Below are 25626 nucleotides of genomic sequence, written 5' to 3' on the forward strand. Positions count from 1 at the left end.
GTCACTTCATGTGTCGAGCAACAGTGTCATTCTAAATAAAGCATCAGCCCAACTGTTTCGTGCCGTGGAGGAGTTCTCACTGTCTGCCAGACTGTTTGGCTGAGGCGGAGGGTAAGGAGGTTAATGTTTGGGCCCATAACAGAATTTAATTTAAGACTAAGCCATTTGCCCATACTAAATGCTGATCCCCCTCACTTCCCTCTACCCCCATCCTAATGAACAGACTGCCAATGACTAATTATTAATCAGAGTTAATTATACCCGAATCAGTGAAGTTATATAGGCAGTAAAATGCGGAGAGGCATGGCTCCTCTCTGTCTCATTTTGGGGTGGTGACAGACCCTGGATATAAGCAGTGCTGGTTTAGTCCTGATGCCTCCTATCCCTATGCCTCTGAGACTCCCTGTCTAAGGCTTCGCACTTAATGGGTACTTTCACACACACAGACACACACAAACACACGCACACACACACACACACACACACACACACACACACACACACACACACACACACACACACAAAGACAGTCACAGACACAAGATTGCACACATTTCTCTCTCTTGCCCTCTCTCTTTTCGACACACAAACACCCCCCCCCCCCCCCCACACACACACACACACACACACACACACAGTCACTGGCATAAAATCTCTGTCTCTCTTTCTCTCTCTGTCTGACATACACACAAAAATGTTTTTCTTCCAATTATGAGAAATCTATTTATATGGGCTTTCCTACTGGATTTATGTGCCTGTTGTTCCCTCAGATATTTGTTGTGTGTATTATTCTCTCTGTGTATTAGATGATGAGGCGCTGTGCACTAAATGAGACACAGTCGGTGGAATAACTGACCTCATGGTGTTCGTAAACAAACAGTGCAAAAACCCCTGCCTCCAACAAGCGCCGATAACAACCAGTTCATTCTAATATACACAAACACACTCACACACACAAACACACACACACACACACACACAAACACACTTGCATGCAAGATTTAAAGAGACTGTGCTCCCATTTGTAAACATAATGTCAACCGCGATGCTGCGCTCCAATTAAATCCATGCACTGATATGACTGGCTACAGGACAAACCATACCACAACGCTCTGTGTGACTACGCAGATGCCTCTTCCCTTCTGATTAAAGCTAACGTGCGCGCAATTCTTTGAAATGTGCTCTTAACATATTTCAGCCTGAATGCACGTCCCTAAAGGCCCCCTTAAGAGGTCCACATAAAAGAGAAATTCTCTTCTGATGTCTCTTGCTTTAGCTTTCGTCTGTAATGAATCAGGAAGGGGAAGAACATTGTGACTAATTTCACCTACAGTATATTCAGTACAGTAGCTTACTAACAACCTATTTCCCTTTCTTAAGTGGAACCTCTCACTAAACATGGCTGCTTTTGACCTTGGCCATGACGTCAGGGACAGAGGAAAGGCTCTCTAGTAACCGAAAAGAGAGCCGTTTAATTGCCCAAGGTGAGTTTGGTGGGTATCAGCATTTTGGTATTGTGTAATAGGTGCGGAGCGGCAGGTGGTATAATGTGCTGCGCTGCATCGCGCAGGTGCTCTGTGTGTGTGTGTGTGTGTGTGTGTGTGTGTGTGTGTGCGCGCGGGTGTGTGTGTGTGTGTGTGTGTGTGTGTGTGTGTGACGTTGGGGCTCTGGAGTGGGGGGAGGCTCTGACGTCACTCACCAGCTTGCGCTGACACCAGCCACAGACACCACACAGGGCCACCAGCCACACCACACACACCGTCAGGCCCAGAGACACCAGGAACACGCTGAGGGACACGGAACCTGAGAGAGAGAGAGAGAGAGAGAGAGGGAGATGGAGAGAGAGAGAGAGAGAGAGAGAGAGAGAGAGAGAGAGAGAGAGAGGGGGGGGGGAGGGAGAGAGAGGGAAAGAGAGAGAGAGAAAGAAGGAGAGAGGAGGAGGGAGAGAGAAAGAGAGAGGAGAGAGAGAGAGAAAGGGATACAGGGAGGGACAGAGAGATAGGGAGAGAGAGAGAGAGAGAGAGAGAGAGAAAGGGATACAGGGAGGGACAGAGAGATAGGAAGAGAGAGGGGGCAAAAAGAGATTTCAACAAAAGAGTTTAACAAAGCGCTCAGTTCATCATTCACTCCTGACCGCTACGTACGCCCCCCGCCACCACCACCCCTTTATTCTTCACCACCGTCTGAAATGTGAAATGTGAAATGAATCTGGTTTTAATCCCATAGTATCTCGTGATTACCCTAAACTCATAAATCTGTTCACACATAATGAGGTGTCTCAAATGCATTTCTGCCATGCCAATTAGCTCGCTAAGCAAGCTATGATGAAAACTGAATTGACAAAGACCGTAAAAAAAGGGATTCATAGGAGAGAAGGAGAAAAAAAAGACTGGATAAAAGAGGGGATTAGAACTCTTAATTGTAGTTTTGAATGTTTCATTCAAGTTCTCCTCTGTTTTCCATTTTTTCTCTAATATATTTGGATGGAGCGAACACGGGCGCTGAGATACGGATCTTGTAGCGAGGCTAAAGATAGCAAGAGGTCCCTCGATGCCGGGGCATCGTCATTCATAACTCAGGAGGGAGGCAGGGAAGTGGGAGCAGAGGCACTGAGAGGTAATGTATGTCTGAAAACATAATTCATGCATCAGCCATCTCAGTGATGTTACCCCACACAGCACTTCACATCCACTTTGCATCTGCCCAGTGCACTGCACTGCACACCGACCGTTACACACAAAAAAAAACACCAACCCATTTCTCTCGCCAAGGTGAGCCAGATAAAGTATCGGGACCACCATGCAACACTTAAGCCAGAACAGGAAGTGAGTGGGTGAGCACGGGGCCATCGGAGCAACCTAAAGACCTAGTTGCGCGGCTAATTGCGCTTCGTACGCTAAAACGATCTGTTAGCTGATAAAAATACAGCGGGGTCTCGACACCCCCTTCAGCTGGTTTAGGGAGGCGCTCCCCAAGGAGCACACTAAAGGAGGTAACCTTGAGAGGAACCATGGACCGTGAGCCACGGGAGGTAGCGGAGGGATGTGATTTAGGAGTGATAGCAGAGAGAAGAGGAGGAGTGGAGGATGCAGGTTTGGGATTGTGGCCGTATATGTGGTTTTGGGGATGGGATGGGGTGGGGGGGTGGGGGGGTGAGACAAGAACAAATGATTTAAGAATATCTCTACCACCAAAACGAGGCGCATTTCAGAGGGAGAGAGGGAGAAAGACGGAAGAGTGCGGGTCAGTAATGTGCCTTTTTCTCTCACCTCATTTATCATACTGTAGCTCATCCACACACTACACACACACACACACACACACACACACACACACACACACACACACAACCCCACGGTGAGCTAACGGGGGAAAATAAGCCTAGACAAAGGAACAACACACAGACAGAAAGATGCACTCTTGGGGTTAACATACACACTCATACACACACACACACACACACACACACACACACACACACACACACACACACACACACACACACACACACACACACACACACACACACACACACACACACAGAGACCAGGCAAACTGGTAGGAACGATGCACTTTTGGGGTTAACACACACATACAGTAAAAACTGGTAGGGTCCTCCACACTACAGACTCATTACCAAAATCCTGCTCAATTAAAGCGCTCCAGGGAACTCACGCTGTAATTGTCAGTATCCATCTCGCAAGTCCCCTGTTGTAAATAAATGTAAGCCGATTTCGTTCCTTTAACTCTCCGCTTTTGTTGGCTGATCAGCACTTGCACAAACACAACCTTGACAGACAAGTGCATGCTTCTGTGGTCCAGCGTGCTGTGTCTCAGAGGCATTTTCTCCTCTGTCTCGACAAAACTGCGATTTTCCTCTCCACGGGCCATCTCACTGGAGAATTCTGAAGGCGATGGCATGTGTTGCCTAACCATGTCAGCTAAAGAATGGGAAGCTCTCACTATTGTTCTTTGGCCTTACACACACATACACACACACATATAAACATTCACTCACACACACACACACACATCCACACATATCACACATAAACATTCACTCACTCTCTCTCTCTCTCTCTCACACACACACACACACACACACACAAACACACACACACACACACACACACACACACACACACACACACACACACACACACACACACACACACACACACACACTTATGGTAACACAAGTAAACAGCCTCTCTTTTTCATTCTCTGTGCACCTGCTAGTCCTATAAATCACCTCTCCCGCCTCTCTCGCTCTGGGAAATGAGTGCAATATGCAAATGAGAAATAACTTTTGGGCCTAATCTCTGCCTTCCCTCACAGCTGATTCCGACCTCCATAGATCTCAGTGGGATTTTTACTTCCCAAATGCAGATGCTCTCCTCAGTTTCATCGGCAAGTTAACATAATTGAAAAGGAAATGTAATAGAAAATGTCACTGCTTTACTTCAAACGGTCCCTTTTTAAAATGTTGCTCTAAATATAGACTACTACAGTCCTCACTCGTTTGCATCCAGCATTCATTTGCTATTTTCATTTACAGTTTTTTTCAATCGCTAACAAGCGTTTGTCCATTCAGTTGATACATTTTCAAAACTCTAAACACAGTTAGCACAGCATCGGTCTTTTGTGGCCATACCATTCACACATTTCATGTTGTTTTCACACAGTATGCAGTCAGTGAATACATGTTCACAATGCTTACATTTTGTTAACAGACAAACTATACCTCCCAACAAAATAATGGATCATTTTTGCATTATTTTCGAATGTTAACACACAACATCCCACAATAGTTAAAACAATATTCCAAACCTTAGATACAGTATAAAAACCTCTGCTTCTGCAATGTTATTAATTCAAAAGCAATATATCTCAGCTGATAATAAACAAACAATCGAATAATTGACACACAGATGATTTATGTTGGGTAAATTGGGCCAACCACAGCTGATTCCAGTCTATCTTAGACTCAGTGACAGGGGTTATTTCTCTCTATTACATTGACACTTACTCAGTAAAAAGAGGAGGTGATGTTTTTGGAAGCAGAAAAAGAGACAGACAAATACTGTAATGTCTGGACTAGGAAGAGGAAGAGTAAGGGGCCCAGAGAAGAGCAGGCCCAGTGAGATGTGCAGGAGCACTGAGAGGAGCAGGTGCAGAGATTAGACACAGTAATATTGTGCTTTTTTTGTTCACCCCCTTTTTATCTGGGCTTTTTGCTGTTGTTCAGAATGCTCTTGTGTTTCATGGATATTTTGTTCACTGCAATGCTGTAAAACTTTTTCTGTTCTATCATAGTCTACTGTAAACAGTATTTATACTGCACCTCCTGTAGGCCTAGTGAACAGTAAAAAAAAAAAGAAAAAAAAAAAAGATTTGCCTTTTACTGGAATGCATTTGAATGTGAACATTACATTTGGACATACAGTTCCCAACCAAGAAATTACTGTAAGTGTAAACATGCTGGATTGCATGTTTTGCATGCAAATACCTGTAAAACTGAAACATGAAAGTCTATACAGTTTTTGTAATGTCAACAGTAGCCAGTATTTTGAAACCTAGTGTACTCTAATTGACTGCATGTATCTTGTGAAGTGAAAACAATCTTCATTCTTTGACAAAATAACTTCATTTTGTGTCAGGTTTCCAGTGTTTTGATAAAGTTAGTGTGTGCAGAGAAATGACGAGTTAGTGTATATGTAACAAAATGTGGTGTAAGAACATGGAATGTGCCTTTGAGAGGAAAATTATCCATTTGGCCAATTGTGTTTTGTAGGTGAGAGTCTGTGTTTAGAGTTTTGAAAATGTGTCAAATGAATGGACAAACGCTTGTTAGCGATTGAAAAAAACTGTATCTACCTTCAAATGCCAAGCTCACATCTATACATATAACTGCAGTGGCTGATCGTGGTGTAAACAAAAAAGAAACATACCAAATAAAAACGATGGGGGAAAAAAACAAAGCAAAATTATAACCTCAGGCATTTCGAGCACTCATAGGCTTTGTGGGTGAGCGACGCCAAAGAGGATTGCAGTGTGCCTTGTCATGAATGATAAATGTTATCGTGCGGCTGACAGAAAACCGAGAGCACAAATCATCACAATACCTCTCTGCCTCAATAGTGCAGACATTTCCTGGCAACCAAACAAATACTTTATCAATCACGGGGCAGAGATGTGTAGAATTCAACCACGTTACAGTAGAGCTGAACACATTAAACCACATTACGTTTCATTACATAAGACTGGACGCCATTGACAAAAGAGCACTAGCAGCACGACGTAGGACACAGAAAATGAACACGTATCAAAGCATGTGAACATGTACAAAAACAAATGAATATGCATTGGGAGCAGTTGCTAATGTGAAGGTAAGTGGAACTGGGAAGAGAAACGGATTGCACAGAGAGGAGAAAATAAACAAGTAAAAAAAAAGGTGCAGAGCCACAAAAAGACAGGGGTGGAGAAAAGCACGATAAAGCAGAGGGGAGTCTATTCTAGAGGAGCTTGTGGAGCTCAAAAGGGGAATTTAGCCCATAAATAGAGCTAGTGGCAGAAGAGTGCCAAGTGTAGTGAAACCAATCTGAGCACACAAGCCAAGTCTGCCCGGCCAACCACTGACCTAGAGTTACCTGTGATGTCTCCACTCAGTCAGAGAGGGCACTGATGAGTCGGCCAATCCCCTCAAGGCAATGTTGTAAATCGAAAAGCATCGGTGAAAGGCATAAACAATTATGGTAATATGCGTGCATGATAACTAGAAATTACAACAACGCCCCCTCCCCCCCCCCCCCCAAGCACATACACCGACTAGAAGATCAAATAAACAAGTAATTGTCAAATCAAGACATTTTTCAGACTGCTGGACAGCTTGAGTTTAATGCAATAAAGAGAAAGCCAATCTACCACTCCCAGTAGTGCCCCCCAACGCAGCCACTGTTGAAGCGTTCTACTGGTTTAGCAGATGAATGAAGCTCATTAGTTGGGTGAGTCCGTGGAGCTGAAGTGGTGTAGTGCAGCAGAGGTTGGCTATTGAGAGCACAACATTGCAACAATTGCAAACAAGCTCAATACCATTTCGCATCTTCATCAAACCCATACAACACCACTAGGACTCTACTAGCCATTACCGCTACGACTCCAGGCTGCTATAGTCCACACTGGACCAAACACTAGGAAGAAACCATTTAACGGTAAACACGAGTACAGGCCAGTGCAAGTATGACTTTACAGTTTTCCACTGCTTCAGAAGTGGAAAAATCCACTTTCAGTGAGTTAAAGTCCGATCATGTATTGGTTCTACCTGTGCACTTAGCTTATCTAATTAGCTGCTCAACCTACCTACCTAGAATCAGCTGGTTTAAATTAATGGTTGGCACAGATATGTGGAAGGACTTTTACTCACTGAAAACTGGATTTTTCCACCTCTGCGTGCTGTTGGAGCAGTTGTTAGTGGACAAAGACCGTTACTCATCTTGTTTTAATAACTGCATGCTGTTCATATCTAATCGCTAATTCACAGGGGGAAAAAAATGTGCCTCCCATATCAGAAAATTAGACATCTTAATACACGCTTAATGAAGACTGCTGATTGGATTAGGGAAAGGCTGACACACCAGGGTGAGATACAGTGGTGAGCAGCCTTCCTCAGGAGAGGGTCGAGCTTCACCTCAATTTTGACTGCTCCAGATATACGGTTTTTAGTCCTCCTCAGCATTTCATTGGCTGTTAGAAGGGAGGTGCTGAGGAAAACAGTGACAGTGGCAGACCGACGAGGGCTCTTCGGGGAGCGGCGCGGGGGCCACAGCTCTATCCTAAATAACCTCCCAGGCGCAGAGCTGAGCAGTGAGCACTGCTTCACAGCCTCATCAGACGGCCTTTGGTGCCGAGCCGAGGCGAGCCTCAGCCTCGGCCTGCCTGTCTGCTGGCCTGCCTTCTTCTTAAAAGTAGGCTGCTCGGCACCCTGGGTGCGTGTTAAGCAGAGCCGGCTGTGCGGTTGTGGGTGCTGCGCGCCAGCGAAAGTCCCTGTTATGCACCAGCTTCATGAAGACCTCTTCACATCAGTGAGACTCTGATCGTCCTCTAGCTGCTGAGGCTGGACAGTGGAAAACAAAGGCACAAAAAGCCTGAACAACATGAATATTGAATTGTATTATATATCCATCTTGACACTGAGGGGCAGATGTACTAACGCTTTTGCGCCCACTTCAGGCGTATTTGTTTCGCAACGTGCGCATAGAAAGATGGCGAGGTATGTATTAACGGGCCGCAATGACGTGAAGGCGCAGACTGCCTGTCGCGGGAGCTGAAAATGGCAAATTGCGCTTTTCCGTCTCATGCATATGGATTTATGGGAGTGTCAGCTGATAGTAGGAGGTTCGTGTAAAAAGATGGGAGGAGAAGCGTTAAATGCGCCTAATTATGTATTCCCCTGTATGTACTAAAACTGCCCATGAAAGCGCACGTCTATTTTGCGCCTAAATATTTCCGCCTTGTAAAAGCAGGTGTTAAATGCGATTTGCTGTTAAATGCATCTATAAGAGAATCATTGAAAGACAACAAAATCGCTAATTAGACCACCAGTTTTGCGTCTTTGTACTACATCAAAAGCAACCTTAACTTTCGGTGGCTTTTCGAATGTTTACTTTCACTTTCACGCCATCCGCTTAAACTTTCCTACTTGTTAGATTTGATCAATCTTCCATAGCCTACGTGCACAAGTAAGCTTAGTTTGAGTAGACCTACTGCCCTAAATTATCTTCCTGCTTGTTGACATTATGCATTGTATTATTTCATGATCGCTAAACGTCGGATTCCTTTTAATGTTGTCATCAGTTAACTTCATTCCACTGCGCTTCTGATTGACGTGTCGTTCAGTTGTTGTCCTTCGCAAACTGCGTTAAGGGGCGGAGAACGGCGCAGATTACCCAACGAATTTCAGGATTGGTAAATAGGACGTAAACTGAAGTATGATAGCGTGTGCTTTCTGCGTGTTGGCCTTGGCGCAAAAAACGTTACGATCGCTATTCTTAGTACATCAGGGCCTGAGTTTACATGAAATTTCTTTGCCTGTGTGACGCATTTCCCTCTCCATAGCATTAGGAATAATAATTGAATTTGTAGAAAATATCTCTGTATTCAAGCCATTTGAAAGAGTAATCCATTCAGCACAGCAATCAATGCATCATATATGAGCTGAAAAGGCAATACAATCTACAGAACTACAGCTTAAAATATTCATTGCTTTAACAGACAGACCTGGACTATTAATGAATAATGAATGCAACTGATTTAAAGGCTAGTATTGTTTACGGTTTGTTGAAATAAGAGGCTATACTTATTCCGCTTCGACATTACTCACTTGGCACATTCATCCAACCCAACCCCCTGGCTATGCCATTATTTTAATATAGAAAGATGCCCCATCCATTTCATGAAGTGGCTGACCTAGCCATCATCCACACTAAAATGGCTACTCCACATGATGAACCAGCCCTCGGATTGCGCCATCTCATAAAAGACAGCAGCCTTCATAACATGACAAGAATATTCCTGACAAACGGCTGGGGCCAGTCACAGCACATCTTGTACACGAGCGCATGCAGGGACAGTTGGGGTTGGGTTGGGCCGACAGCGTGGAGCGGCCAGATCTGTACCAGAGAAGAAAAAAAAAAAAGCTGCTTTGGCAACAAGGGACGGCAATTAGGAAAGCGTGTTGGTTGGAGCGAGTGGGGCGAGTCGGTCTGGCCATGTTTTCCAGCCCTCCGACTCCAGCGAACCTCACCCTCCCCCCCCCTGGCCCTGACCCCCGCGAGGCGCCCATCAGGACTCTGCCAGGATGAGGCCCCACGCTGGGCGCTGATGGGCATCACGCTGAGCCCTCCGCTGCGCCACGCCACGCCGCACGGTGCCCGGCCCCGGTACTGGAGAGCTCCTGAGAGTCGGCCGCTGGCGTCGTCAACCCGCCCGCCCGCCCACGGGTTCGGCATCAGCCCCTCACGCCAACCGCCGCGAGCGGCATGCACTCCACGCAACTTTACAGTTTGGACACAAACAATAACCGAGGCAATAAACTGCCACGGGGAGGCTGACGAGGCATTTCACTCGCACACACAAACCCTCTTTGCCTTCCCGTCAACACACACAGCACTCACCTCTCTGTCTCCCTCACCGCTGGATACCTCCAAACATGTAATTCCACCACTCAATCTTCCCTCCCTTTCCTTGTTCATAATGCTGTTTACTGTATACGCTTTTTTTTTTATTCTGTGTAATAGGCGCCGCTGCATCCTAATTTCCCCTTATCGAGCAATTACACCTTCTCCAACAGGGATGATTAAAACTAGTCACCTGTTAAAGAAAGCCTGCCCTGTGTCCCTCCCTCCCTGTCTGTTTATCAATGCTCTCATTCCTGCATACCCCTCGTCATATTCCCCACCCGGAGTCTTTTATCTCTCCAAGCATCGAACCAAAACAAAGGGATAAAGGAGATATTAGGCAAGTCTTAGAGAGATTCATTAGATTTGCTGCTCCAGTGCACCACTGATGCTGACTTATTTACTGTCACCTTTTGGGGGGAGGCTCTTATTCAATTATGTCTTCTCTCTCATTCCCTTCTCTCATTCCCCTCTCTCTCATTCCCCTCTCTCTCTCTCTTATTCCCCTCTCTCATTCCCCTATCTCATCCCCCTCTCTCTCTTATTCGCTTATTCCTCTCTCTCTCCTTCTGTTTCTATTTTTCTCTCTGTCCCCCGTTCTCTCTCTCTCTCTCTCTCTCTCTCCCATTCCCTCATGCTCCTATAGTATCTCTCTCTCTTTCTCTGTGAGTGTGTGTATGTATGTGTGTGTGTGTGTGTGTGTGTGTGTGTGTGTGTGTGTGTATGTGTGCTTGTGCTTGTGCTTGTGCTTGTGTGTGTGTTTACGTCCGCTTGCTGAGCTTCCCCCAGTCTGACTCAGGCTCTCCCGGCCATGTCGGCTCCGCGTGAACTTTAAACCAGGCGTCGAGTGGCTACTCTCACCCCCACCTGCCGCCCGCCGCACACGAGCACCACTCGGCTCCATTTTGTCCGCCACTGAAGCGACGCGCTCGACACCTTGCTCCTACAGCCGCTGCGCTCGTTCACCTATTTACTCCCCCTCTCCCTACCTCCCTCTCTCTCCCTCCCTCCCTCTCTCTCTCTCTCTCCCCCTCTCCCCATCTCCTTCTCCGCTGCAACACATGGAAAACGATGCGGTGTCGGCGCGGGGACACGGGGGCATCAAACGCGGCCCCGGCACTCTCATTTATTTGATTGGCAGGTGTATTTATCGGGGCGGTTCACAGGCAGAACCCATCAAAGTCCATTTCCCAGAGGCATGTGATATGATGCCCGTAATGAGCAGCATCCGCGGGTTTATTTAGAGCCAACAGGGCCGCCTAGGACTGGGAACGCCATAACTCACCAGCACCGAGACCGAGGTGAAGGGAAAGAGACAGAGAGAGAGAGAGAGGAGGGCTCATATCAGAATGAGAGAAAAAGAGAGAGAGACAGACAGAGAGAGAGAGAGAGGGAAGAGGGTTCATATCAGAATGAGAGAAAAAGAGAGAGACAGAGACAGAGAGAGAAGAGGGTTCATATCAGAATGGGAGAAAAAGAGAGACAGAGAGAGACAGAGAGAGAGAGAGAGAATGAGAGAGAAGGGGAAAGAGTGGAAGTAGGTTTTAAAAAGCTGAGAGTACAGATGGAAACAGAAATACAGAATTGTCAGCAAGTGGCAGCCATGCTCCCAAGAACAAGTGCAAAATGGTGGTCAGAGAGGAAAGCAAAAGATAAGTGGAGAGGGCCAATGATGGCCCGTAGAGATGGATGGCATAAGAACAAGGAGCGGAGAGAGAGAGAGCAGGCTGGAGTGCTGAGGGGGAGAGCGAGTGAGTGAGTGAGAGAAGAGAAGAGGAGAGGAGAGGAGAGGCGAGGTTAGAGTGGGTACGAGGGACAGCAGAGAAAGAGAGGGAGAGGGAGGAGGGTTCGAGGAGGAGAGTGGGGAGGGTTGGAGGGGGAGAGAGGGGAGGGATGGAGAGGGAGAGTGGGGAGGGATGGAGAAGAGAGTTGGAGAAGAGAGTGGGGAGGGATGGAAGAGGAGAGAGGGGAAGGTTTGAGGGGTAGAGAGGGGAAGGTTGGAGGGGGAGAGTGCGGAGGGTTCGAGGGGGAGAGAGAGGGGAGGGATGGAAGAGGAGAGAGGGGAAGGTTTGAGGGGTAGAGAGGGGAAGGTTGGAGGGGGAGAGTGGGGAGGGTTCGAGGGGGAGAGAGAGGGGAGGGATGGAAGAGGAGAGAGGGGAAGGTTTGAGGGGTAGAGAGGGGAAGGTTGGAGGAGGAGAGTGGGGAGGGTTCGAGGGGACCAGGGCCAGCCGGAGAGAGAAGCAGGATTACACAAAGGAGCGCTTGAGAGGCTGAAGGTCAGAGATAGAAAGAGGGAGAGAATAAGAGCCAGCAGAGATTGGAGAGAGAGAGAGAGAGAGAGAGAGAGAGAGAGAGAGAGAGATGGAAGGAGGAGATGGGGATGGTGGTGGTGGGTGGGTGGATGCGGGCGGAGGCTTGCGTGAGAGTGGATCAGGGATGAGGGCGAGGACTGAGACAAAGTGCTCTTTGGAAGGCGGTGAGGAGGGCGGATTAAAGGACGGAGGGGGAGCGCTGGAGGAGGCCGTGTGACGGTGCGGACGGAGCCGCAGGGAGTGCCAGGCGGGGACATGAGAGAGACGGAGGGATCAGATTGTGCTGGTGGTCGCGGACTCGCGGTGGCCGGGCCAGCCGGTTGACCCCTCCGGCCCCTCGCTCACGCTGAATATAAAGCAGATTTTTTTAATAGTCCGCTGACCGTAGCGAAGCCTACGGGGCGAGTGTTTGCTTTGCGCGCATGTTCAACAACAACAACAAAAAAATGCCGCTCTGACCGGTCGTGTGGCCTTTTTGCGCGGAAATAGGAATGCGCGACACGTTGTTGTTCTTAGCAAGGCACGCGCGTAAAAAAAAAGAAAAAGAAAAACGCACGCGTAGACAGTAATGCAATTTGCTGCGCACAAGGACACACACGTAAGCGGCTCCCACCGTTAGCCCAGCGCGTGTCACACTCGCTCTCGTGCGGGCGACATTGAAGAGGAGCGAGGAAGTATGAGGTGTCTGTGGAGAACGCCAGCAGAATGCTGCTCAATAGGAGCCTTCCCAGGGGGGTGCAGAGGTGTCCGAATGAATTAGACAACAGGGTGTCTCTGCCCCCCCCCCCCCCACACAGCCCACCACCTCACCACACACACACACACACACACGCACGCACACACACACACACTCACACACACACACACACACTCTCTGTCTCTCTCTCCCTCACACACACACACAAACACAACCTCCAACAAACAAACACACACACACACCCACACACACACGCACACACGCACACCCACACACCCTCTCTGTCTCTCTATCTCCCTCACACACACACACAAACACAACCTCCAACAAACACACACACACACACACACACACACACACATACACACACACACACACACACACACACACAGAAATGCACAGTAGAAAAGACAATCTCAGGGTGGAGACTAGCAACACCAGATCTGTGAGCGGGGCTGCTGTTCAGCACAGAGGTGACGTACAGACACAGCACTCGCTGGGACGCTCGCCTGCAAACACTGAATCATACCGCAAACCTAAATCACCACAGACAGGCACCCAAAACAGACGCTACAAATACATGTTTGTACACACATACACATCATACACTTGCACACACACACACATATTCACACATGTATACACACACACACACACACACACACATATGCAAAAACGCGCACACACACACACACACACATGCACACACACACTCACACTAACATACACACGCACACACGCACACATACACACAAACACACACACACACACACACACACACACACACACACACACACACACACACACACACACGTATACACACACACACCTACCCACACACACTTGCAACTCAAGCATATTGTTAGCCAGTGGCTAAGACTCAGAACGGTGGCTTTATTGGTCCTGTGTGTATGAGACAGGGAAAAAGGAGGGATGTTGTTTTACGGCTTCATTATTAGTACTATAACCAGAGGGCCCTTGTGATGTCTCACTGCAATGGGCCAAACTGTGTGGGCCTCTGGAATAAGCAGTCTGCCTGAGTGTGTGTGCATACATGCATGTCAATGAGCATGCCTATGTGTGAAGATGTGTGAATGCACTTGCCACGCATGTGTGTTTCTGTGTATGTGAGTGGACTCGTGGGCATGGGTGTGTGTGTGTGTGTGTGTGTGTGTGTGTGTGTGTGTGTGTGTGTGTGTCTGTGTGTGTGTGTGTGTGTGTGTTTGTGTGTGTGTGTGTGTGTGTGTGTGTGTGTGTGTGTGTGTGTGTGTGTGTGTGTGTGTGTGTGTGTGTGAGAGAGAGTGTGGTTCCAGTACTGATGGACTGCTAAAGTGAGTTGCTCTGACAGGTGAGTCCATTAAACAGGCTAAAACACACACACCTCCTATGAACACTGTGACTAGGCCTGTGGCCTTTCTCTCAACTTCCTCCCTCCATCTGTCTGTCTCAATGTGTGTACCAAGGCCAGTGTGTGTGTGTGTGTGTGTGTGTATATATCTGTCTGTCTGTCTGTGTGTACCAAGGCCAGTGTGTGTGTGAGACAGTGTGTGAGAGAGAGAGTGTGTGTGTGTGTGTGTGTGTGCGACTGTGCGCGTGTGCGTGTGTGTGTTTGTGTCTGTCTGTCTGGAGATGGGATGGCTTCTTTGCCTGTGGACCTATGTGTCCCTGTGGAGTCTGCCTACAAACTGACAGTCTGGATGGCTGAGATTCCTCTGCATATTCTCCTCATCTCAGGTTATGGTGGCTTTCATGTCTGTGTACCCACAGCATATTCATGCAGGGCTTCCTGTCTAATTAATCAGTCTGATCTAATACAGTGAATGAAACTACACACGTTAGCTGTAATGTAATTGCCCTAAGGGAAACAATATCCCTCTTGATTAGGTCTTAGAACACTGAGTCACTTTCGACTCTTTATTTCAGCCGCCGAGCCAACATTAAAAAATTGCTTCACAATTTATCTGGCTACCCATGTGGAAAAAAAAAATCAAATGCAATGTGCCTTTAACAAAATGGCTTCAAGCCTTGACACTGAGCGAGGATGCTTTTGTTTTTCAAAAATTATAATTTTATGGATTGTTTACAAGGGTCAAGAGAGGTCAAGTTACCTCAGAGCCCCGCAGAGGAACATAAATCACACTGGGTAACAAGAGGTCTAACAATGATCCGTCACTAATCAGCAGCACAGGCACTTTCAAAGGCAAAACCAATCAAATTCAGAATATCCACACAACCCCCTACAACCCTGTTGCCTCTCAAACACATCTAATAAGGTTATGTAAAAACAACACATGACAAATTAGCCCAGTCCACAGGAGGCCATGCCAGGTCCAGCACTGGACGCTTATCGGCACACTAAAATGGCGCTAGGGGTGTAACGGTTCACAGAAAAACACGGTTTTGATATGCACCTCGGTTATGAAGTTACGGTTCGGTTAATTTTCGGTACGGAAGGCCTGTAGGTACTGCAAGCCTAAAATTCATGGATAATATTGCTGATGCACAATGGCAGTAGTATCTTGAAAAGGTGTCAAATGTTTTTGTTTGCCATTTATGCACTAAACTGTATGGTCCACCATTTAATATGTTTGAGTGCAAAGTCAAATTTCTACGGTAGTACTTTTTTGCTGGGTTCTGGTGGAAACTAGATGCATGCAAAAAGCTATGCAAAAAGCTACTTTTGTCAGTGGGTTTTCTGTACAGTGTGGTGAACAACCTACTGGTGTCCGAAACATGGTCCAAAGCCAAAAAAGTGTACTGATTACTGTTAAAGACTACATACCGTACACATCTGTATTGAACCTAACGTCCTGTACCTAAACGGTTCAGTACAAATATGTGTACCTTTACACCCCTACATGCCGCTGATTCCGAAGTCTTGAGGCAAACAGATGCCATTATGCATAGGACAGGGTTTAAAAGGTAGACCCGAAAGTTAACACAGGTCTTGGCAGAACTATGGGGGAGAGAGTGCTGCCGAATCATAGCCGCTTGGCCCAGCGCTGAGGTTTAATGGAGGGAGCTGAATTAGTGCTCAAGCAGACTGTGAAATGGCAGTAAGTGTTTCCCCCCATAGCTGCTATCAGTCAGTGCCGAACGGCTGCACTCCACAAAAACCAGCGACATCAATGAAACCTGCCAACAGGTGAGCAGAGAGGCCAGCGAAGAGAGGCCAGCTCAGAGAGTGTGACAAAAAAAACCCACAACAGGAGCCTTTGGAGAAAATACATGTGGCAGAAAAGTGGGAAAAGAGGCACAATTCTCACCATTCAAACCCAAACAAATGTGATGAGAGAAAAACACAGGATTCCTGCTGCTATCCTGTATTTGTATGGACCAGGCAAGTCAGACACACAAAGGTGGGGAATGGATGGAGAAAAAAACAACCTGCGGTATCCACGTGCAGACCCCACACACACAGCCTCCATATTTTTCTGCAGCGAATCAGTATTCCTCTTTTCAAAATCATGTTAAACTGACTCACTGCCTGAGCGGATGGCATGATGCAGTTAACCTATAGTGCACACGGGGACATAATCCAGTTGCTTCAACAAACACCGCAAATATAGCCACACGATGACTGCATTGCTCTTGCTGCCCGGAAGGTCAGACCCATCCGGGCTGTGAGTTACCATTCTCTGCCCGTGTACCAGCAGCGCTCATGAAAACCCTCCGGGGGGGGGGGGGGGGTGGAATGGGTGCATTGCATTTCTAAGAGCCATGGCATTAAGGAGACAAAAATTAAAACAAACATGTGGCAAAATAATTGGAGCTCCCCAAATCTGGGCTCCGGCAGCGGTCTGAAGGTCAGCTGACAGGTCGATAAGTTTTCCATGCCTTGCGTTTATTTAGAGCCAGAATTGCATCTGTTTTTAAAACGCCCTCGAAAGAGAAATACATTAGCATCCAAATGCATTTTGTTTACACCTTACGCCCATACTTTATGGATGAGCACCTCTTCCTGGATGCGTTTGGACTCGGATACGCAAACAGTTCAGACATGGACACCAACAGCGGTGGAGGAGCCAAAGGTCAGATATGAGCAGTGTGAACACCGTCTGATGCCAAAAGCTGGCATTTCACAGGAAATCATCTCCCTTTTCAGTACTGTATCTCGGCAGTGAAAACAGATAAGACTAGGTTAATCCTCGGGGGACAGACCACATTAAAGATGAAGCTGGGCACACAGAAAGGGAGGAAATCTACAGACGTATCATGCTAATCATACTAACCATTCCCATTCTTGAGTTCAGTCGCACTCTGTGGCTGAAGAACCTCAGCGAGGAACTATAATGGCGAGTGGAAGATAAGCGTTGTTTAAGGCGCTGTGATCGCACAGAGATATGCATCTGGGATGTACTTGAGCCGTGGCCCTCCACTCGGGAGGTGCAGGGATGTTCATCTGCTCCTCCCGCCGGATGCTAAATGGGAGGCGGAGACGGAGAAAGGGCACAGCTTGTCAAGAGGGATCTCCTTGGCTCTATTTTAAACCCCTGCGTAAGAAATATCACCAGGGTCACAGGGCTAACGCAAAACAGCCTCTAAGGATGGGAGCTGCCGCCCAGACAGTATAAACATAGCGTGGACCTCGGACGGCGTGGCAACAGCAGACCAGTCACCCGAGGAGCGTTTTATCATAATCCATCATGGGTGATTGTCTCATTTACAAGCCCACAGATGACATTTTAGACGTATAAAGGCTCGGTGGGACCTAGGAGCTGGTAATAAAAACAGAAGAGCACAATTTAATACCACAACAAAATGGCAGTGTCCCTACAACACTCCCGGTCTGGCTTCTGCTGGGATACATCTGATCAACCACAAACAAAAGATAAATAAATAAAACGTGCAAAATAAATAAATATAAAACTTCTGAATCTGGCAGCCAACAGCAGAACCTAACTGGGGAACGATAAACCACCTGGCATCATCCTCACATCAGAAATATCTAAAAATAATTACACTGTGGTTGAAACGCTGCTGTCAGTCGCATCGGCGCATTAGTGGATCACTGCATCGATAACACTCCTCTTCCAGCTGCCCCGCACTGTGCTCAGAATTCATGAGATCTTGGAAAAAAGGTGTGTGTATCCATTTGCAAGTTGGTCTGTGAAGGTTCATTATTTTTCCTACAAATGTGCCAGTGCATGTGTGTGTGTGTGTGTGTGTGTGTGTGTGTGTGTGTGTGTGTGTGTGTCTGCTTGTGCTACCTGTTCTGCCCCATTTTTCCACTTGTAAGTGTGTAGTTCTTCGACCTGTTTGTCTCCGACCGTGGATGGCCACTTCGGAGGTTTTCTTTTTAATAATTCAGTAGACTGAGTTTATAAATAAATCCCTGCTGGCTCCCAGACATCCTGCCTCTTCCCACCTCTCCTACTACACCGAGTAAGACCCCATTCACAGACACACACACACACACACACACACACACACACACACACACACACACACACACACACACACCACATGTTTTCCACACCTCCTCTGCCCCTTCCTCTCTCCCTCGTGTCCCTGTGATGAAGCGGGGGATTAGAGTGGTGTAGGAGGCCAGGAGACAGTGTGAGGAATGCTCCATCCCATTAAGACACACAGAGGAAGAGAGAACCAGAAAATGGGAATCAGACATAGATGTAGAGATAGAGCTGCTGGGGAGAGGGCTTAGTAGAGCATGCCCTTGGTAGCCCAGCCAGAGAGAGAGAGGGGGAGAGAGGGAGAGAGGGAGAAAGGGAGAGGAAGAGGGAGATATACAGAAAGAGAGAAGAGAAAGAGAAAGAGAGATACAGAGAGTGAGAGAGATGTTATATCCTTTCTTTTGTCACCACTGTGTTATTTGTAACACACTAGCTTTGGAAACACTGTACTCAAACAATCAGCACCCTTTGAATTTGAGAGAGAGCGAGCGTAAGAGAGAGAGAGAGTGAGGGAGATAGAGTGAGAGAGAGAGTGGAAGGAGGCACACATGACCGTCAACCCCACAGACATGGTTTTCAATCCTTTCAAGTGTAGCTGAGACAGACCATCTGAGGACCAAGACACCACACACAAACACAAACACAAACACAAACATAAATATGCTTAAGGGAGTTCACATGCACGCTCACTCACCCACCCACACACACACTGACACACACACACACACACACACACACACACACACGGACAGCATATCCATACATATGCACGCGGACACACACACAGACACAGACTGACGCGCGCACACACACACACACACGCACAACCTCCTAGCCCTCCATCGGCATCCTGTCTCTGGGGAACAGACAGTGGATTATGGCAGCTGAAGCTATCATGATAATGAGGAAGGAATGTTTCAGGAGGTGCGAACATGAGAATTCATCACAGAAACAGTCGCCATTCTGCACTCGACAGCAGATGCTGGTGTCTGCAGGCACACCAGATCCATTTTTAAAGAACATGGCAGTCCGCACTGAGCATGCCTGAATATGCATGTGTGCATAATATTAAATAAGATGCAGCCTGGTGAGACCACAGCAGTGAGAGAAAGAGAGAGAGAGAGCGAGAGAGAGAGAGAGAGAATGAACGAGTGAGTTAAAGGAAAAGAGCTCTCTTTAGACCACCCTCATTTACTGTACTGGCAAAACAAACAACAGACGATAAATGCTGTCCTGTCTGAGTGAGCTGACTGCTAATGAAGACTGGGAGGCAGGGAACGAGACAGGACCAGAGGAGCGAGAGGAAGAGAGCACAGGCACAGGATACGATGGAGAGCAAAAGCCTTGGACACAACCGGATAAAGCAGGAGCAGGAGCAGGAAGAGAGGAGGGCATGATGGAGGTGGAGGAGGAGAGGGATGAGAGGAGGAGAGGGGGAGGTAGAGGAGGAGTGAGGAGACAGACAGCAAGAGAGAGAGAGAGAGAGAAGAGGAGAGGAGAGATGTGTCAAAAAGAAGAGGTGGGAAGAAGAGAGGACGGAGCTGGACAGATGGGACGGAGACGAGTCCAAGGATAGCCAAAAGAGAGGCTGCAAATTCAGGAGTTAGCGGAGTCCAAATAGTGGATTCTGTTTCATCTTTTGGAGCTTGAAGAAATGACAGCTACTGAGATACCCTCAGGGTTGGCTGGTTAGCTCTCCCACTGTGTGTGCAAGTAGATGCAATGGTGTTTTTGTGAGAGAGCATGGTAGTGTGCTATGTGTGTTGTGTGTGTGTGTGTGTGTGTGTGTGTGTGTGTGTCAGCGTCTGTCTATGTGTCAGCTAACAATACAATCACTAAATTAATATTTTGCCTTAATAATAATGGGATATTATCATACATAAATGCCTGGTATATTCCAAATGAAATAGAATTTGACCACAGCACATCTAATTGAAACTGGGTGTCTTTGTTCATCGGCATTCTCCAAAAAATGGTTAGGGGAAAAATGCAATACTGCTGACCTGAGCTCAGCATTTAACAGGAAATAAAAACAAAATGACAGCCGGAATGAGATTCAGAATGGAACTTCGGCCATGCCGTTCCAGAAATCAAGCTGATTGCTTCTGTCAGGTTGACAGCAGCTTGGCAGACAGCAGAAAGGATACAGTATTACCTCACGAGGAACGGAATTTTAGTGAGCTTTTGGACATCCACCACCACAGCCCACAACAGACAGAACCAAGCATGAGGACGTGTTTGTGGCCAACTGGATTTGAGCCCGACCAACTAAAGAAATTAAAATGGCCATAATATCAAGTACCAAACTTGCTAAATAAATCCAATTTGGGAGGAAGGATACAAAAAAATTTAAAATCCAAGGTGACCTTCAGCATGAATAGAATGGAGTTGAGTGGTATACACTAATGACCTAGTTCTTTGAGATAACCGGTAAACACATCCTTGCAATTAAAGAGGTATATTGTGAGATGTCTTTATATATTAAGAAAAGGTGATACAGCTAATAGTCCTGTTGTAATCAGATGTGATTACCTCAGAGATGTGTTTTTTTCCCTTTTTAATTTTCTCACTCTTTAATTGTATTTCAGTGCTGGCTTCAGGACAGAAATCTTGTCTGTGTGACACCACTTAAATGTAATTGATTTCCAAGCCTGAGCTGTGTGTGTGTGGGGTGTGTGTGTGCGTGTGTGTGTGCCACACATGTGGATCACAGGCCCGCATAAAGACACGTCTATTTTCTTCTTTGCCAGTCTAGTGTTGGCATACTGAGGCAGACTGTCTGAGAAGCGCTCCGTCTCGCCATCTGTTCCTGGTGCTCTGGCTGCCTGTATACGTCAGCCCTGCCTCCACTCTCCTCTCTGCTCTCCTCCGACGCCACACTTAGAGAAAGGGGGGACGGTAAAGGAAGCATCTTACACCCCCAAAGTCTCCAAAAGCAAACCGTCCCCGTCGCCGTCCCCGTCTGCGCCTCTGTTCCCTGGGCCTCCGTCGTGTGCCTTTCTCTCCAGCTTTGTCTCCCCTTCCCTCTGATGAGCTTAGAGGAGGCTGTGCCTTGGGTCTGAATGGGAATCTGCTGGCGCCGGGGCGTTGAGGTGTCTTCAGCCGGTAATCCCACCGCTGACACCGTTAATGACGGCTTCATCCCGTCGCTTTGTGAGAGCTTCTTCTAACTCGCGCGCGCTCGTGTGCGGGCAGGCCGAGAGCCCGGGAGCCAGGAGCTTTTTTTTGTCGCTCGTGTGTGTAGAAACGCTCGGAGGGGAGGCCACAGATCCCCACACAATCACTTTCATTTCAGCTCCGTGAGAGAGAGAGAGAGAGAGAGAGAAGAGAGAGAAGAGAGAGAGAGAGAGAGACAGAAAAAAGCGCCAAAAAACAGCACAAATCTGGATGACCTCTCGAGGGCCGGGTCTGGTGGCCGGCATTTCATGCAGATTGGCACTCCAATCCACCGGCAGCTCGGCTTCCATTAGGACTTTCCAGCTGAAACGCTCGCAGAAATGATAGCAGTCACCACTGGACTGAACCCCTGGAAGCTCGCCCGGGGCGTCAGTGGAGGCTGAGACTTTCCTCGTACAAACATTAGAGGCAGCTGTGGGTGGGTAGGCTTCTGAAGCATAGCTGGAGAGGACACAATATCCTGTCGCCCACATCCCCCACCCACAAAAAAAAAAAAAAAAAAGACGACAGGTGGTGAAAATGGAATATTTAGAGACAGCCGGCAGTGAAATGCAAATGTGTCGCAGCAGGCAGCTTTGCGGAGACAAAAAGACCGATTCCAGAATTAGAGAAGGACCTCTCTGTTCTCGGAGAGATCTCGCAGAGAGTTGTAATTATGCCATGCTCAAATACAAGTGTGGTGTAGGCTGACCTGACCCTCCTACACCCACCCACCCACCAACCAACTGCACCCCACCCTACTCCACTGCTCCTCTCAACACCTTTGTTCACTCAAGTCAAGAGCCTGTTTGACCTGGTCCACATCATTGCTCTCACATCTAACCTTTGTCTCTCTATCTCTCTCTCTCTCTCCCTCTCTCTCCCCTTCCCTCTCTCTCTCTCTTTCTCTCTCCATGCATCAGCCTACTCAGACAGGCGTCTCACCAGCATTTGTACTGATGCTCCAGGTTGTGACTTTGGGTTGAATTCGAGAGGAACACGCCACTACAAAAGAGATTCCACAAGAGACCAAGCCACTTCAAAGAGGGCCACTTCTCCAACGCTCGCTCGCTCGCTCCATGCATCGCTGGATAAAGCGCGCATGGAAACGCATTTCATATTAGCAGTCTGCACAGCGTGAGCTGTCCCCAACCCCCCGTCGCTGCAAACCCCAACCTCCTGACCCTTGCTTATGGGAGCTCTTCCATTCCACGCATGACTTGTTGACCTGTCGTAATCCTACATCTACAGCATGGTATACACACACGCTCAGAACACACAAGGACACGCGCACCATCACTCACACACTAAGCCATTCGGCGCACATAAACACACGCGACACACACTCTTCCAGTATGGCGTGGGCTCTGCACAGAGAACGTGTACGGCATGCTCCTCCAGGTCCGCTAATGAATGTATGAAGATTGATGACACCATTTGCACGGCGGACCCCCCCCCCCCCTGTCATCTCGTGTTGATGGGAGGCCATCAGCCGGTTCATTTTGCCATCAGCCCCCCCATTTGAGAATCTGCATGCGTTAACAACGCAACGCGGCCATGACAAATGTTTCCTCAAATTGGCAAATATTACACATCACATAAATAACAGAATGCAAACCCGTACCACTCCAGACGATTCTGCCACACAAACGCCTTCCCCATTTCCTCATAAATAACGGTATGATAATTCAGAGCCCTTTCTCCTCCCCCTCACCTCCCCTCAGTCTCACTTTACGTCTACCTCTTCTTCCACCATCTCTATTTCTCTCTCTGTTTCTCTCTCTGTCGCCCTTTCTCTCTCTCTCTCTCTGTGTCTGTCTCTTTTTCTATTTCTATTTTGCTCTTTCCATGCACAGCCTCTAGAGACCTGAGCATCTATGAGCTGGCTGATTAAAAGCCACACTCGTGATCGCTCTCTCTCTCTCTCTCTCATGCACATACACACACACACACACACACACACACACACACACACACACACACACACACACACACACACACACACACATACACGCTCTCTCTCTCACTGTCTCAAAAACACAAGTTCCTATGAGGTGATGAGGACACACTGCTGCTTCTAGCCTCCTCCCTATCCTCCCCTTCCAGTCTCACCCACTTGTCACCCCTTAGCTCTTCCTCCCCCCATCCTCCTCCCCTCCTTCATCCAACCTCTCCCTAACCCCTTCTCTCCCTCCCTCTCTCTCTCTCTCTCTCCCACTCTCTCTCCCTCTCCCTCTCTCTCTCTCTCTCCCACTCCCTCCCTCCCTCTCTCTCTCCCTCTCTCCACTTTTGTGTGAGACAGCGGGGCGCAGAGCAGAGGGCTGCGCTGGCTCTTGGCTGATGAGTCACACCCATGGCCCGTGCTGATGAGGCTGTACTCTTGCTTCTCTGGGCTCAAGTGCGTCCCTCCGGCTGGGACCGGCGTGGAGGACACGATGCCATTAGTATTTCTCATTTGTTTCCCTCCCTCTGAAGTCAGATTGTCTTTTTTAGTAGCGCTCAGGTATGGCGGCGTATAATAGAGACAATTCCCTCCGCTGGAGATGGGTCTGTTTTGATTGTTTATCCGTGTCATTTGTAGATCAGTCGTGGGAGTATACGAGAGAAGGAGTGCAGTGGATAGCTAGAGAGATGGGAGAGGAGAAATGAAGGTCATACAGGAGCAGAGGAGAGGATGCAGACCAGAGGAGTAGAACAGAGGACAAGACAGGAGAAGGAGGAGGAGAGGAATGGACAGAACAGAGATGGGATGAGCGAAGGGAGGGAGAGGGGGAGAGAGGAAGAAGAGGAGAGCACAGGAGAAGAAGAAAAGCCAGGGGTCTGCACGAACCTCTCAGACACTCCACGTGACTCAGCCAGAGAGGGTGTTATGTAATGGAAAACACACACACACACACACACACACACACACACACACACACACACACACACACACACACACACACACACACACACACACACACAGACACACACACACACACACACACACACACACACACACACACACACACACACACACACACACACACACCACACAAACACATGCTTACATGCAAAAAGGTGCACACAATCAAGTCCTTGCTCCTTGACACCCAATGCACTCCCACCCCAATTCAGTTCTGCTCCATCTTAGTTAGCAGATGTGATGGTTTTATGGAGGCAGGCAAGGCTGTTCTGTTTGCCTGCCCAGCAGCTCACTTCAACCTCTGACTTCTAACAGACATAGTGCTCCAGTCCAGCCCTCTGTCATCCATTGCTCTCTCTCTCTCTCTCTCTCTGTCTTCTCTTTCTCTCTTTCTTTCTCATCTTCTCTCTCTCATTCTCATCCTCCTCTATCTCATTCGCTCCAACATCTTTATGACTCATTTTCCATGTCACATTGTATTTGTATTAAAGTATTTAATTTAAATTAAAAAAAAGATAGCCCATCCTTCTATTATCAGCTGTTTCCGAGCGTGCCACTAATGAGAATCCCACATTAACTGCCAGCCGCACTCGGACACTGGCCTCTGGGGCGCTTGTTCAGCTCGGCTCCGAGTCGCCGGGCGTGATACTGAGTGACAGCACGACGGGGGTTGGGAGGGGGGTGGACGGGTGAGGGGGGGGTAACGCCAGGCTCAGAGGCCATGACACACATTACACTGACGAGCACCCCGGTGCAAAAGTTGTGGGGTCGCTCGGTTGTCCTCGGCTGGATGCGGCACGGCCATTGATTCTGGTGAGCTGGCGATCTGAAGGACGCAGGTTCTCTGTGACGGGGGCAACTGTCATGACCGTCTGTCATCTGGACCAACCATCACATCACTGACCTTCGATCTGGATCATTCAATAGTGATATCCTGCCATTTCACATCACTCCTGAATTTGGTAATGAG

General features: G+C 47.9%; 1 protein-coding gene across 1 annotated transcript in view; it reads right to left on the reverse strand.

Moving 5' to 3' along the window:
* The window catches only part of syt7b (synaptotagmin VIIb), a 78688-nt gene that overhangs the window by 46891 nt on the left and 6171 nt on the right, over positions 1-25626 (reverse strand). Inside the window, exon 2 of the mRNA XM_062549354.1 lies at positions 1700-1803. Within this exon, the coding sequence (XP_062405338.1) occupies positions 1700-1803 (104 nt within the window). The remainder of the gene's footprint in view (positions 1-1699; positions 1804-25626) is intronic.

Source organism: Sardina pilchardus, chromosome 11 (genome assembly GCF_963854185.1).
Source record: "Sardina pilchardus chromosome 11, fSarPil1.1, whole genome shotgun sequence".
NCBI lineage: Eukaryota > Metazoa > Chordata > Actinopteri > Clupeiformes > Clupeidae > Sardina > Sardina pilchardus.